Here is a 16,676-nt window from a genome sequence, read left to right on the forward strand (position 1 = left end):
TGAGGTCACCCACAGGGTACAGGGCTGTGCATTTCCCTGTACTGTCCTTTAAAACACTGCTTTACTGAGATTTTTTTTCCACTGAACCTATCAGGTGCACAACTAATTAGAAAGCTATGGATGGCTACATTCCAGCAGAAACAATGAGTAACTACCTAGTCTGTTGATATTAAAGAGAATATCAGTTGGAAAAGCTCCAAGCAACCACACAGATAAAGCACAGTCCACACCGTTAGCGCCTGGCCATTAACTAGCTTCAACAAGGTGAAACCAATACATTTGAGTCTGATGCAATGGGGAAAGAACTCACTGTAATCTAGGTTAAGACTGTTGGCTATTATATTTCCTGGAGTACTGAAGCCTGAGGAAGTGTCAGGTTCATTATTCGGTATTATGACTAATCTCTTTAAGTGTATTTTGAAGCAAGCTGAGATAACAGCATTGCCCATCGCAGTAGTTATTTTGCCTTCAACAAAGTACATAATGTGATCGTAAGATTTCTCCACTATTTTCTCATCCCACACTCTTTGTCTGCAGTGGATGTCATTTGAAATATTGCCGTGAATATCTCTTCTTTTGAGTACAGTTTTTTTTTCCCTTCTTGGTTGTTGTGATAGAAACTTAGACTGTTAATAAAACTGTACATCTGTTTTTGGCCATCAGTGCTTTTCAATGTCTCTAGTGCTGTCATAACCTCAACATTAAGGTCTTTCTTGGGCAGAAAGGTTATTTGTTTGGAATCTTGGGCCATTTTAATGTTCTTGAAGTAGGAGCGTGAAGAGTTTCCCTTTGAATCCATTGGTTTCTAATCAAGTGTTTTGGTCTGTTCCTCAGGCATGGAAGAAAAGGTGGTTTGTTCTGCGCAGTGGGCGTCTCACTGGGGACCCGGATGTGTTGGAGTACTACAAAAATGACCACGCCAAGAAACCCATCCGCGTCATCGACCTGAATCTTTGCGAGCAAGTGGATGCTGGACTGACGTTCAACAAGAAGGACCTTGAGCACAGCTTCATTTTTGACATTAAGACCATTGACCGGGTCTTCTACTTGGTAGCGGACACAGAGGAGGAGATGAATAAGTGGGTCAGAAGCATATGTGACATCTGTGGGTTTAACCCTACCGATGAAGGTAAAGAACGTGAGAAAGTTTTGGCTTAGAACAGCTTATGAGAATGTATTGAATTTTACCTACAGGAAAAAAAGCAGTGGCTCTGTGGCAAAGGCGGAGCGGTGGCTCTGCGGCTCAGGATCTGCGCCTGTGACTGGAAGGTTGCCGGTTCAAATCCCGTGGCCGGCAGAGGAATCCTACTCCATTGGACCCCTGAGCAAGGCCCTTAACCCTAACTGCTCCAGGGGCGCCGTACAATGACCCTGCGCTCTGACCCCAAGCTTCTCTCCCTGTCTGTGTCTCCATGGAGAAAAGCTGGGGTATGCCAAAAGACGAATTCCTAATGCAAGAAATTGTATAGGGCTAATAAAGAAACATTAAAAAGGATGCCTTTTAAGGCCACTGGTCATTAGATGACTCCTGTTGTCTTAGTGGCTTAGTGGCAAACCCCACCTTCGAATTTGGCGTGATCTAGCACTCGGTCGACGCCTCCTTTGTAGAGACCCTGTACTGAATGGCGCAGGAGCTGCAGTGAAGGAGCTTTGCAGTGGAATGAAAAGAAGCTCTCGGTTGACCCACTGCAATCATGGCTGCCTGAACACTGCTGCCCCTCACTTCTTACATCTCTTGTAATCCTGTAGTCTTGTTGCTATACTCAATGGAAAATATGCATCTTTATTCATTGAGAGTGCTTTCAAACCTGTCTGCGGTGAAGGGAGTAGTTGTGTGTTAGATCCAGAAGCTAACTGAAAATAAAATACAGTTTGCTAGTAGCGAATAGTAAATGGCTCAGATGTTCAACTGGCATGCAGTGCAAAAATATTTAGGAACTAGGCTGATAAAACTTGGCTCCTTGTGGGCATTTTTCTTTCCTCTGCTCTCCACAAATAATTACTGAGCACCGTTTCTTGTGGTTTGTTTTGTGACCATGCCAGAATTTGTCTGCTGTGTTGGCTGGATACACCAACATGGCTGTATGTGCTCATTTACTCAAAACTAACAGGGCATGCAAATCCTGTGGACACAGGCAAGCAAATCGGTGCTGTTAAGTATCACATGACTGTGTGGCTTAAATAAGTTTCTCGGACTTCATCCCAGAAACGCAGTAATCCAGACTACTGAAAACCCATCCATGTCCTCGAAAGGCCTTCAGATACCGGTTAATACAAAAATACTCAAAGGGTCTTGTTTAATATGTTTGTGTACTGTCATCACAGTTTCCGTTTTTTTCAGTCTAAATAGTGATAGAACAGTGCAGGCTCCTCAGTATTTCCTGCCCAGAGATTTAAATGTTGCCTTGGAGTGTTGTGGACAAGGATGGGGTACCAGTCGTGTGTCTTGGCACGTCACCAGCTGTTAATGAAGTCGCTGTTGCTTTCTTCTGCAGAAACACTGAGGAGCCTTGAACACCTTTACATGACTTGATAACTGCAGGGTGAATAGAACCTGCTTTTCTCAGAATAGTAAAAAATAAACAGTGACCATCTAAGCATAATGCTGTTACTGAAAAAAGATTTGATGGACGGCCGTCACAAATGTATATGTTACAGTAAAGAGGTGTACAGTGTCATTTAAGTCTCTCGCACAGTGCAGGATAGGTACAGTGTTGTGTGGTAAAGGCTGAAGTTCGGTTCCCTGAATGAGCGGTACCTTTGAAAGTTGCCATGAGCTTTGAAGGGGGATGCCTGGCAAGATGCATATTTGTCTCAGCTTTCACAGCTTGAGGTCAGGATTCCAATCTGAATCGAATGGCCAGGACGGAGTCAATCATTTACCCTCTTCGGAAGGAACAGGCTACATTGCACTGTCCTATTTTGGTCAGTATATAGGCCAGGACAGGAAAAAGCTTAAAATGACATAGCATAGCGCAAACAATGCCTCTAATGAGGCAAAAGGCATCCTTTAAGATCCATTTCCTAGCATTACCCCATCCTGTGCTTCATAATTTTTATACTGAATTATTTACATGTATTATTTTAATTCTGTACCATTTTTTTGTGACAGATTTACCAGAATAGGTTAAATTGGTATCCCATGCTGTAAAACTGAAAAAAAACATTAAAGGAAAAATACAGCTTAATGTGTATACGTAGATTGAATGCCACTGAAGGAGAACAAAAAACAGTGAAGGAAGGTAAAAAAGTAGTGTAGGAACGTAACATAAAAAGTAAAAAACAAAAATCTGATAAGATTGTTGATTTAAAGCTTGAAAACCAGATTTTTTTAGATACAAGAGAATGTATGAATGTATCAAAATCATGCAGTTCGTCTTGTAAAGCTACAATAACTTAAACTTCTAGTTTAGTTATCTAGGGGGCGTGATACAAGGTGTTCCCAGTTTTTTGGGAGCCTCAGATCATGAGATGAATTTGCTATGAGCAGTGTAGTGTCATACATATGGTGTGAAGGTTAAAGTGCACTCCCACAACTTTTTATTTGGAGCATTTATCATAAAAAGGGATTGTTTATCCTCCATCTTGAGGCTTGAAGAGGCAGCAGTCTCTTTCCTGTGCAGGAACCAAAATTCCGTTGCTTCCAGAGACCTCTCTAGATCAGGGGTTGCGTTTCCACTGACTGCTAAGAGTATCGCCACCTGGGATCTTCAGTGCTTTTTTAAAAAATCAAATCATGTTGAAAGATAAAAGAATCAGCACTGCTTGTTAAAGCATTGAATATTTAACTTAAGTGTTCATCATCGCTCTCTTCATTGGTAACTATTTGGCACATCTGGTTTCCCAGGATTTTTAGATTTACAATAATCTTGTGCCAGTTAGTTACAGCTAGGTGACACACTGTTAAATGCAATCTGACCCCACTGAAAAGCAAGCATCAGTCACTCCTTTCAGCTATTGGGAAAGCCTCCAGAGTGTCCTTGGTGATTCTTCAATTGCCCATGGATAATAAAAAAATCTTAGAAAGGCAGGGGCTTTGGGGGGGGGGGATTGCTGAGGGGTATAATTAGAGTCTTCAACCCACTTCCCGCCCCCAGCCAGACGCGGCAGGCTTTTGTAAATGTCAGACCATTGTGGATGGACACGAAGCCTGGTGCTGCTGCCTCGGTGCCAGTGTGGGTGGGGAGAGGGAATTAAGAGAAGGGGATTTTCCCGCTGCTAGCGTGAATCAGCATTCAGACAGAAAACAAGTGAACAGAGAGACCCTGGCCTGCCTGCTTGCCTGCCTGTCCTTGAGATGGCAGTGCTTTTGCGAGAGTGAGTCACAGGTGCTCTGCATCGTGAAGAATGTGCGCTGGGAGAGCACCGCTGAATAGAGAGCAGCACGTAACAGCCCTGGAATGAAAACACCGACGAGACCTTGAGGAAACGCTGTGTGGGATTAATTGGTTTTTGACAGGGAAAATAATGAACACTTAAAAACAAATAGATGTGACACAGAGCAGGCTCAGTGGCACAAATGTCAATCTTAATATCACAAGTTGCTGATAGAAACTGTGGTTATTTAACAGGAATTATTTAAAATGCGTGAGTGATACAAGGGGTCCTCAGTTTTTTGGATGCCTCAAATCATGAAATTAGTTTTACTGGCTTCTTTACTTGTTAAATTTTACGTTTGGTTTCCATGACCTCCAGCGCCTTTTCCTATTGTTGTTATTAGAATGAGTGTAAAGTTTGAAATACTGCAGCCAAGTGAGCAGCAAGGATGCTGAACTGTTCTGTGGACAGCCAAGGCTATCTTCGGAATACTGTATTTTGTCTAGGTATGCGAGTTAGGAAGATGTTTTTTAGGTGGATTATTTGATGCTTACCATCTTAGGTATGGTTTGATAGGGGTCTGAGGTCATTTTAGGTGTGCAATATTTGGTTGAGTGCAGTGCTGAAACCACAGAAGTGTCTTTCCTTGCTGTGTAACATGATTTCTATGAAAAGATGGGTATGCTGATAGAAGGACAAGGTAAGATTTGGTTAATAATTCAGTACTCCAGGCATGTGGGGGCTTTTTCCATCTGGAAAATATGTGGCCTTGAACATCTTGCAACCCTGGGAAGCATGGACCTTAGAGTTCTAGTTCAGGGCTTAGATTGAAGCTAAATATCTAAATAAATGTCATTTTTTTGGATAAGGTTGAGAGAGAAGCCTGGCTATATAACTCTTTTTGCATTCTTTCGAAGGTGTGTATCTTGTCCTCTGTGGTCAGCCCTTTACAGAGCCAGATTTTTAATTAAAAGCATCTGTGACACCTCAGTAGGTTCTGCTGAATCGCATCATAGGAGACCACAGATGGCAAACAAAAGCAAATAACTGTAGAAGCACTAATCTGCAGCTTTCACCTACTGTAATACAGCTATGAAGTTTTCCCGTAGGTCAGGAGTTCTGTAAGCATTTCAGTTAATCTGCATCAGAATCTCAGACTGCCCCTATGGATATTATTTTGTAGTGAAGGATATTGAAAAGTTAATGCACAACTCTAAATCTGCTTTGCCCTCTTCACTTCTTCATAGTTTCAAGTAAAATTTCAGTCTTAGAGTGACATCTGTTGTTTCATAGTTGCCAATTTTATTTTTAAGGTCCATAGAGGCGTATTACTGTGACAGGTACAAATTGTAGGCTTGTGCATGATTTGTTTTGCATTTTGAGCTTTGGGATTTGGATCAAGTAGCTACTAGCTGTCAAATAAGCTAGATGTGCCTAATGGACTCCTCATGATTTATAACCTTTCTGTTCTTGTGTAATACCATACCACCTCAAAGGAATGTTTTATTTCTTGTTTTTCCTAAGACTCAGTGAAGCCCTCAAACCCATCCAGCAGTATGTCTGTGGATGTACCACTGCAACCTAGCCTGCCCAGCATGGATGCCTCACCCATCAGCAGTGTGCCTCCACCCTATCAGCCCGTCAGCATCCGCCACCTGGAGCCCTCGACTAGCATGGACTACCTGTGGCTGTCCAACTGCGAGAGCAAGAAGCCTGAGCCCGCCAGGTGAGGTGCTGCGTCACGCTTGGCTTACGTGCAGTAGCAGAGGGGAATCCACTTACTTACATGATTGTTACAAAGGCAATGAAAGTGTGTACTCAAGAGAAGTAAAATGGCATTTAACCATGAGAGCTGTATTCGAAAAAATTGTTTCATAGCATGTCATCTCAGTTTAGTTCCCTTTTTTCCCCTGTACCTTTACTATCTTTTTTTCTGGGGAACAATTTTCCCAGCCTAGTAACGTGTCATATGTGATGACTGTCTGTGTTCCTGTGCTACCTTTCAAAAAGCCCTGCTTCACTTTCATCTCCGAATCTCTTTCCCTTTTCTGCGTGTTAGTCTAGCCTCGTCTTTCGCCACAGAAGAAGGCGACGAAGAGTACTTGCTCCTTGAGCAGTGCGAGAGCAAAAAGGCTCCCTCAGCCAGCCTGTGAGTGTGGCCATGTGCTGTGCTGAACACAAGCATGCTGCTGCTGGACACAGTCTTAGGCACTAACCTCTGCTCACTCTTCTCCCCAGCGTGTGCTCTTGTACCAGCCCCGCTCGCTCTTGTTTGTTGCATTGAAGTGTGTTGAATGGCGCGATCTTTGTTTTTTTTTGTCTCTCAACATCTCTGTCTCGCTTGATTGAATATTTAAGACTCAGGTTTAGTTTCCCTGCTGTTCTGGCTGCATGTGGTTTGTTTTTGCACGTGTGGATTTCGAAACAAGACGGCAGTTCGAAAACTAATGTAAAAACATAACCAGGGGAGAGTGTGCACTTGGGTGGTTTTCATTTGAGCTGTGATAAGAGTTGGAACAGATAAAAGCCTGTGAATTATATCTGGATCTTTTCATGCATGTTCTCAGTTATATTGTCAAATATGTCAAAGTGAAAGTTTTATCCTGTGAAGTACAGTATTACCATCTTGCATCATGATCTACACCTACAACCTCATCTAAAACAAATAAGATAAGCAAGAAAGGGCCTAGGCAGTTCTGGAGGACCTGCAAGTATGGTCAGGCTTCTGCTGTATGTGGTGTTGGTGGACCTTCTTTCTATAATTCAGTTGGTAAAGAGCTGAGAAATTACTTCATCTGATGTAAATGCTGCATTGCAGGGATGAATAAAGGTATCCCTCTTCTGTATTTGAAGTGCTTTGAGAACTTTTGAGAGGAAAAGTGCCATGCAATGCAAGGATTTCTTATTATTGTTATTAATTGTGCTATACTTGCCTGAGCTAAGTTTGTGTCTTCAGCTTTAAGAGGTGATAATGGTGAGGTGGCTCACTTTTTTTTTCTCCAAATTTATGATGGAAAATAGCAGTGTATTAACAGAGCTTTTATTTTTGGAAGTTGCATAAAGGTTGGAATAAGATGGTTGTATTCAACACCCCCAAAAAATTGTATTTTGTTTTTCTGTTTTACAGGAATAATTTTATTATCTTGTTTCACAGGTCTTTTAATACATTTTAATACATTGAAAGTATAATCTGAGGTTTTTTTTTAAATGATGTGAATGAATAGATGAAATATTAGATTAAATAAGATCAAAGGATTGCTCATTATGCTACCCTGCTTGCTTGCTAAAACAAGAACTTTCCACTACCTGTGACCTAGCTGTGAGTTAATTCGTGTTTCCCCCCCCCCTCTCTGGTGCTGCATTCTTCAGGCCCCACGCGGACTCGTCCAAGTCCACCTCCTCAGAGACGGACTGCAACGACAACCTTCCCGCGCACAAGCCCCCGGCCGCCTCTGCCTCCAAACACGCCTCCGTCAACGGTTACTTTCCCCAGCCGCCCTGCCTCTACGACTCGCCCACGTCCCGCAGCGCCTCCCTCTCCGCGGAGTCCAGCCAGTACAGCCTCCCGCGCAGCTACTCCCAGGAAACGGTGCTGGCGCCCAAGGCTGCCTCCTCGCCTCCTGTGCAGGACCCCGAATCCGGGGCAGAAGTCTACGTCTTCAACACGCCCTCCCGCAAATCCTCTGTGGAGATGCAGATGAGGCAGGTCTCCATCAGCTACGACATTCCTCCCACCCCAGGCGGGGGCGCCACATACCAGATCCCCAGGACATCTTGCCCTGAAGGTGCTGTGGTAGGACAAGCTTCCTCCCTACCGGAAGTACCCCCTCCTCGGCCCCCAAAGCCCTCCCTCACTGCCCCTTCTGAACGTTCCCCTACAGAAACTTATGCCGCCCCCCGTTCTGCCTCCGAGATGGACAATAACTACTCCGTGCCCTCCAGTGCAGGAAGCAAGTCTTTACGCAGCAACACCATCGCCAGCATGGACTCGCGCCTGTGGAAAGGTCAGTCTGACCGACCTCCCACTTAGCTGCTACCAGGAGTCCTGTCTTAAGTCTCTCTGAGTTTTGCTCGGCACTGCTCATGGTTAGCTGCCCTCAGAAAGGCCCGTAAACACACTGGCATGTGAAGTGGGTTTGTCAAGGTGCCTCTCTGTACTGAAATTGAGCTAAAGATGGAAATTTATAGGAAGTTTTATTTAATAAGCACGCTGTTTTGGATGGATGGTCCAGAATCTTTTTATACCCTGAGAAAAAAAGCTGATTTTCAGCAATACAGACCACATTCAGATGACATGACATGCACTGGATGAGGTGAAATAGGTTGGGTTTTTAGTTATTGTTTAAAGTTGATACTGTAGTTTTTTTTTGTAGTTTCAGTTCAGGAGCTTCAGCACTGATTGGAGGATATACAGAGATGTTTTTTTCCTAATTTAGATATTCATGTTAAGGTTTGGGTGCTAAAATACTTTTGTGTTTGATAGCACTGCATAGCATTTTTTCCCTGTTGGAAAAATCCAAAGCTACAATGAAGTTCCTTCCTTTAGCATTTGTGTAGCTTCATCTTGAGCAGACAAGTTTAAGTTTAAGGAAGTTTGTGTTGGCTCAGACATGTATTGGCCACTCATATCACTTACCCTGTCCCCAGATCTATTCTTCCTTAGTTTTCAAAGTGTTACTCAAACTGAAAATGAAAAGTAACTTCATAAAAGAGCAAGATGCCCCTTTTATGGTCTTGGGTACTGTAAATGTGACAAACATAACCACAGACTTCATTTCAGTTTAATTAATAATAATAATTGCTTACACTTAAATGGTGCTTATCTGGACACTCCACTCAAAGCGCTTTACAGGTAATGGGGACTCCCCTCCACCACCACCAATGTGCAGCATCCACCTGGATGATGTGACGGCAGCCATAGTGCGCCAGAACGCTCACCACACACCAGCTATCAGTGGGGAGGAGATCAGAGTAATGAAGCCAATAAATAGAGGGTGATTATAAGGAGGCCGTGATTGGTAAGGGCCAATGGGACATTTGGCCAGGACGTCTGGGTTACACCCCTACTCTTTTCGAGAAACGCCCTGGGATTTTTAATGACCACAGAGAGTCAGGACTTTGGTTTTACGTCTCATCCAAAGGACAGCGTCGGTTTACAGTATAGTGTCCCCATCACTACACTGGGGCATTAGGACTTACATGGACCGCATCCAGGTACTGACCTGGCTCACACCTGCTTAGCTTCAGTGTGCTGCCAGTTGTGAGTTGCAGAGTGTATGAAAGGTGCCAGGACACTCAGTCCAGTCAGATAAAAATAAATCGGTACCACAAATTGGGTAGAAACATGGACTTTGTCATGGTCAGGATCGCAAACAGTACTTGTTCATCGGATGGTGAAAATGATGAGTGCTGCAGGCTTACATCTACTGTACATCTGAATGTCTTTCCGATTCATCTGAAATGTAGCCAGATGGAAAAAAATTACTTTATGGGCCCTTTAGCAAAAGGACTGTGTCCTTTTGTATTTGTCTTGTGATTACATAATTCACTAAGCTACCACTTACTGGAGTTGCTTAAATAAAGTGTTGTCAGTCCATTTAGTTTTTTACAAGAGAAACTGAAATGACCAAGTTACATTCTAGGCAGTGGAGGTATTATTGAAAATTATTTTATTTAGCTTTTAGCAGTCACTCCTTCATTGGTGTACATTCCTCTCTGTACTGGATGCTCAGATGCAAGGTTTACTTTGGACTGGACAATTTCCAATTAGGGCTCCTGCTGAAAAGATTAATCTGTTAACACAGTCATTCTCAAACTTTTTGGACCAAGTACCACCCCTGATCAAACCAAAGCATCCAAGTACCACCTACAAGTCATCTTCTCATAGGAACTCCAGAAAATCTGCGCACACACTCATACACATAATATGAATATTATAATAAACTTTATTTGATATAGCGCCTTTAAAGGTGGCTTCTCAAAGTGCTTTACAGAATGACAACCGGAACAACAACAACAATTAAAAATAAACAATAAAAAAGCACCATTTCAGTGAGAGGGGTGAGCCTGTTTAGTTGGGCAAAGCATATGTGAATTTATTGGTCGAGCCTTGATACTTAATTCACAGCAGAGTCTAACAGATTTTGAATTGTCATTTTCTTGACGGCCCAGGCCTCGCGGTGGATGCTGCAGTGCGTCCACTTTATTTCTGGAGCAACCTCTCTAATTTGTGCAACTACACTGCTGTGTCGGACTGTCATCGCTCTAGCACCGTCTGTAGAAACTCCAACGCAAACTCATCTCATAGGAGTTAAAAGCATGTGCTTATCTTAACGCTCTCTCAGCGTACTTTTGATATCATCCGCTGTTACGTCCCAGTGTGTGGTCTCTGTGTTTTTTTTTTTTATGTTCCACACTGCTGATCCTTGATTGTTCTCCCTCGCCCATTGGCTCACCATCACACCACTGTTTCAGTATGATGTCATCATCAATTAGCTCTCAGCCAATCAGAACACATCTTATTCAGCATATACATGGAGGTTTTCTGAAGGAAGAGGCCTTTCGTTTGACTTCGGTCCTGTTTGGTTTTGGTTATCGCTTTGCTTCACTTTTGGTTATTGCTTCGGCTTCGTTGGTTTGTTTTGCTTTGTGTGTGTGTGTGTATTTTTGTATAGCTTTGGCTTTGTTTGTTTTTGTTCATTTGTTTGTGTTTTACCTTGCCCTAACGTGTTACATGTTCAACTTTTGTGTTCTTTTGTACCCTGTTCCTGTTGATTACTCTTGTTTTCCCTTATTTGTATTCCTGGTTCCCTTGTGTTTTTGGGTGAACGTTTGTGTATTAGGTTAGTTTAGGTTGTTGGGTACATTCTGCACACTTAGTTGATTTTGTATTAGTACACTAGTTTAGTACGGGTGAGTGCCATTTGTCTTGTATGGTTTTGGGTAGTCAGGGGAGGTTAGTTAGGGTGTTGAAGACGCCGAAGACTGTGTGTTTCGGGTTTCCTTTCCCTCACTGTCCTAGCCAGCTCCATTTTGTTTATTTTCTTTCCTTTGGCACCACTCTAGTTCCTTACCCTTGTTATCACGCTTCCTAGTCCCTCACCAAAACCCACCTGCTTCCAAAAGAATTATCCTAAATGTTTCACCCCTTTACCCCTAGACACTTGGGGTCGTAACATCCGCCATATCAATAATTCTATGAGTGACTGTGTCTTTCGGAGGGGGCAGCAGGTCGAGCTGTCTAGCAGCCTTTTCTCCACACATAATAAGTGTCAGCTCTTTTGCCAATGGTAAACAAAGTTCTTCACAAGTAGTATGGTGCTTACCTGCTTTAGCAAATTTCCATTTCAGGAGTTTGTCTCAGAAGTTAAAAGAAGTTTTTATTTCATGCGCATGGGAGCGAAACAGAGACGCACGGTATATTTTTCTCAAATTAATCTAGAACAGTTCTTAAATATTTTTCGGTCATCTATCACGCTTTCCTGTGCTCACAAGATTGCCAGAGTTCATAGTACACATTTCTATGCCTTCTTGCATTTCCAACATAGGCATTGTTCCAAAATCACGTATTCGACACAAACTAATTTTATTAAACTAGAAAATATGAAAACCCGTCCCAATTTTTCAGTGCACACAACAAAGTTCTAGGGTCATATGGCGTACCACCTGGCGGCACTCCTACCATAGTTTGAGAACCACTGTGTTAGCAGAATGTATACGGACATAGGGAAAGGCCTGGACAAGCTTGATGAATGAATGGATCTGCTGTATTGGTCTGTATTATTGACTTACAGGAAGGAACAAAATGAGGGTAATATCACAGTGAAAAATAAGAAGAAAACGTTTTGTGGAGGAGCCTGTTACAACACCTGAAGAAAACTCTACATAATTTTTTTCTTTTTTTCAGTTTTTAGTGGAAAATAGTATTTCCACACTGATGCATCTCAACATTTTGGCCCAACCTTCTGTTTCCTAAACTGATGATGTATATTGGAGAAAAGAACGTCAAGCTGCTGCACTAATGTTCTGCAGTGATTCTTCTCTGATACAGATGTACTGGACTAAACGAAGGACCAGTTTAAGCTGGAGATGACTGTGTTCAATTTGTATTCCTTCATTTCATCATGCCGCGGCGCTGACCTGGGGAAAGCGCCAGCTAGGAGACAGGCCGAGGAATCGAATCGCCTGTTCCGGGTGAAAGCGAGTGCATAGGCAGGGTGAAAGATGCGCTGGGCAGACAGGCAGAGCTGGAGCGTTGCTGTGTAGATGGGCAGAGCAGAGACGGTGCTGTACAAGCTGCTGTACAGCACTCTGGATTCTGGAGGAGATTCTGGCTGGTGGTCCGGTCCTGCCACACAGTCGGGTTGGACGGCTCTGGAGGAGTCAGGCAGATTGCTGGATTAAACACAGACAGGTGGATTTTGTGCGAGATGCACTCATCCTCTCAGGGTGTTAACCCAATGACAGAGCATCGGACAGGGTACAGAGTATCCAGCGCTGATGAGGTAATCACCTGTTAAGTGGGGGACAGGTGGCACTGACAGCCTTTCTGATCGTGTTCTCATAGCACCGTTTGCGAATGCAGCCCGTCGCTGTGGTGACTGGGGACAGTGTGAGCTCAGACCTGCCCTTGTGTTACATGTTTCAATTGAAATAACCTGACTCCATTTGCCTAATGGAAGCTCATGGTAATGAGAAAGCTTCAGGATATGCCTGCTTATTAAATATAATTAAATATCTTCCACATAAATATAGTGAAAGAAGCCTGCGGGCATGCTGGAGGTCCTTGACCATTTCAGGGTGGTTAAACACATCTACTGTCACCCCAGAAGAACAGCAGTCTGAGGTTTTCCTCTGAAAAACTGGAAATTGTTGTGCTGATCAGAAGAATCTGAGAGTAAAAACAATGTTTTAACAAAACAAAAGTAACATGGTATGGTCTTGGTGCAAAACTGAGGGTCTTTAAATGTGGTCTGTGCTGTTTCATTCTAGGACTGCGGTTTTAACAATTTGCCAGTTTTTTCTTTCTACATCCAGACTTGACTGTAAGACTACATTGTGATTGATACCCAGTTGCAGCTTACACTGCTCCCAGTGAAATAGAGATTTCCAATACCTAGAGGAAAAAAGTGTCCATATTAAGTGATATATTAGACTGAAAAATCTTTTTATGTACTTTTTTCCAGCAGCTTGTGCAATCAAAACAAATTGCACTTCAGCTTTGTAACCAAGGTATTGTTTTCAGAGCTGAACAATTTTGCTCTGTACCTGTCTGACTCCTGGTGGTGGCACAGTATTCTTAAAGTTGAGCTGTTCAATACAACGTGCATCACTAGCTGCTTTCATTGTTTAACTGATGTGGATTGATTTTAAAACAGCCTTTGTTCTTTAAAGGGAAGGAGAATCGTTTAGAAATAACATCATTGGTTATATTTGTGTTATTTTTGTGCTTTTGCCTTGGTAAAATGCAACATTTTTACCAAATCCCCCTTACAAACAAGAGGAGGCTGCTTGACTCATGACGCTCACGCGGATATTTTCTAACTTGTCACTGTATGACATTCCTTTAAACTCCGGAATGCATCTGCCGGCTGTTTTCTGGACTTATTCCAGTGCAGTTAGATTATCTGGAACATGGTAGCTAAAACTGAGCACTAAATTCTAAATGTGGTGCCTTGTACGATATTAGCATAAAGCCCCTCTGCCTTTAACTACAAATCCTAACGTTTTTAAGTTTTCCCACATTGCGTTGAGGATGAACCTGAAGTGTAAAATAAATACCTGTGGTTTTCTTATAATTAGATTCTGCAGGCTGTTTAATATTTTGCATTAGTAGTTTCCATTTGCAGCTTCTGCAGTATTTGCTAATACAACTCATTTGGCATGAGTTGTTAGAACACCTGACTGTTCACACTATACCAGAATCCACATCATTAATAAAAATTAGGAGGTGCAGTGTTCCTAATATCTAAATATTCCATGTGCATGGTATTCATTATTGGTAGTGTATGTTCAAAGAACTCTAAGACATGAGTTAAGCAAGACATACTTTCTAGATTCACAGAACAACCTGTGAATAGAACAACCTTCTTGTTCACAGCTTCCTTGACCGCCCTCAGCAACCATCCACACCAGGTACTTCCCCTTGCAACAGAGCTCGCTGTATCACCTGCAAGTACACATCCAACAACACACTCATTCAAGGCCCCTCAGGACAATTCTGGATCACCCAGATGGCATCTTGTACCTCCAGCAACCTTATTTACTGTATCTCTTGCAGTAAATGCCCAGTTTCTCTCTAAATTGGAGAAACAGGAAGGAGACTTGGAGACCGCTTCAGAGAACACGTCAGGGCTGTGAAGATTAAAGATCTCTCCAAGCCCATTGTTTCTCATTTCACCTCTGACGGCCACGACCACTCTAATCTCTCCGTCTGTGTTCTCAAAGATGGTTTTCTGAACTCATACATCAGAAAGACTACCGAAACCAAACTTATCCTGCAGCTAGGATCACACCTTCCCCCTTCTCTTAACGACAGACTACTATTCTATTAAATTTTCTCCATTCATTGGAAGTTTCATTTCACACCCTTCTACACCTATTCTGACTTCACACCTGTTGATTGGCCTCTCTTTCTGTCCCCTGCTCCCGCCTCTCACTCCTCCTCCCTCCCAGCCTTTGTTCTACCGCTACATTACCTTTGCCTACTGCCTTGTCTCTCTCACACCTGAAGAAGGCTCCACGGCCGAAACGTTGTGTTTTTTCTCTCTTCTTTTTTTAGCATGGAATAAACCTATTACTTGTATACTTTCTAGATGTTGACTATGTTGACTGTCCACTAGAATAGTATTCCCATTTAGATATTCTAATTAATCTTTATTTATGGTTTCCATAATCTTGTATGTAATAGAAGTCTATGAGAAGTCTATGAACATTTGGTTTGATTTCTGAAATAAAAATGCTTTTGCTTCACTAGCACCTGAAGTGAAACTAGCCAGCTCATATACTCACTGTAGCACATGATGCTTGGGAAATTAGTAGTTGGATGTGGAAATGAAGTGAAAATGTTAGTGCTTTGCCAAAGCATTGTGAATTATCAAAATCGACAGTCATCATAATCACAATTTATGTAAAAGTAGTGAAAAGCTGGAAAAATTGACCTCCTAGAATATTTGACAATTTTTTTAGCAGCTTGCAAAACTGAACCTCCATTGTTTTAAAATGTAGATCTGGTAAAGCAAATACAGAAGAAAGTATCTAAATGTCACAACACAAAATATATTATTACGTTTATAATTATATTACGTTTCATAACATAATGAAGTCTGGAACCTAAAGGTAAAGATTGCATTCACTTGGTTTATTTGCCACCCCGCATTTGAAGGTTTTTAAAATAACTGAGCAACCTGTTTGCCTTTAACTTCTTTCACCCAAAAGTGTTTCGTTAAAGCATTTAAGTTTTTATTACAAATATTCTCTTAAAAAAAAACCTCACACTACCGTTACAGACATGCGAAGGCTGGCATAGTCTACAGTTATGGGTTAAGAAAACTACGCTACAACTGTAAAGAGCATGTCTCCCAGCAGATGTCTAGGTGGCAGGTGGAGACATGGATATATGTGTAATATGTGTATTACTGTATTTTTGGGTATAAGTGTTTGTTTGGTGGTAAGCTAGGTAACAGAAATTCAAACCCGTAAAATAAGGTTGAGGGATGACTGACAGCCTGTTTCTTGAGCATCTAGAGGTTAGGAGGTTAGTGTCAACCATATGTTTTATTTCCATAAAATAAATGTATGATAGGCATCCTGACCTACATCTTAGAAAAAGGAAAAGTATTTCGAAATGTATGTGTATATATTAGTAATCGTTTGTGAAGTATGTTTGAACTGAAGGGGCTTTTGTTTTGACTCTTCCACACTGTTTGAAAAGGGTGGGAGGCTTCTGTGACACCAGCCCCGACTATTGACATGCAGATGATACTGTTCACCTCTGTGTGTATTTGTTTAGCCTGTGGAATGTGCTATCCATTGTCTTCATTTGAACTTTGTGAACTCCAGAGAACCCTGTGCTGAAAAATGAAAGCACCTTTTGTTTTTTCTATGAACTCCCATGCCCCTTGCGATAGGCTTGTATATTTCATTTGTAATTTGAGAGAAGGGGCATCACTGGAAGGGACTGAATACTTCTGCAAAGTACTTGTACATACAAAATATCTGTTTTCTGTATACACGCCTTGCAAAATAAAATCAAATAATGACCCCGTGGCACATCTAAACTATATGTTAAACTGTATGTCATGTGCTGACTGCTGGCAGGGGAATATGAGAAAAATACTGTACTTACATGCACGGAGATT

At 42.2% G+C, this 16,676-nt stretch overlaps 1 protein-coding gene across 15 annotated transcripts in view; it reads left to right on the plus strand.

The window, feature by feature from the left end:
* The window catches only part of gab1 (GRB2-associated binding protein 1), a 92,940-nt gene that overhangs the window by 59,905 nt on the left and 16,359 nt on the right, over positions 1 to 16,676 (plus strand). For 12 of the 15 annotated variants that reach the window (XR_015937378.1, XM_088633106.1, XM_088633104.1 and 9 more), the window contains 4 exons: positions 835 to 1,129; positions 5,842 to 6,043; positions 6,377 to 6,466; positions 7,687 to 8,321. Coding sequence is in view for 14 of the 15 variants with exons in the window: in XM_088633106.1 (XP_088489232.1) it covers positions 835 to 1,129; positions 5,842 to 6,043; positions 6,377 to 6,466; positions 7,687 to 8,321 (1,222 nt within the window). In the remaining variant the exon portion in view is untranslated. The remainder of the gene's footprint in view (positions 1 to 834; positions 1,130 to 5,841; positions 6,044 to 6,376; positions 6,467 to 7,686; positions 8,322 to 16,676) is intronic. The other 3 variants (XM_088633111.1, XM_088633108.1, XM_088633110.1) reach the window with 2 other exon arrangements.

Source organism: Lepisosteus platostomus, chromosome 1, assembly GCF_059453375.1.
Source record: "Lepisosteus platostomus isolate fLepPlt1 chromosome 1, fLepPlt1.hap1, whole genome shotgun sequence".
In the NCBI taxonomy this organism is placed as follows: domain Eukaryota; kingdom Metazoa; phylum Chordata; class Actinopteri; order Semionotiformes; family Lepisosteidae; genus Lepisosteus; species Lepisosteus platostomus.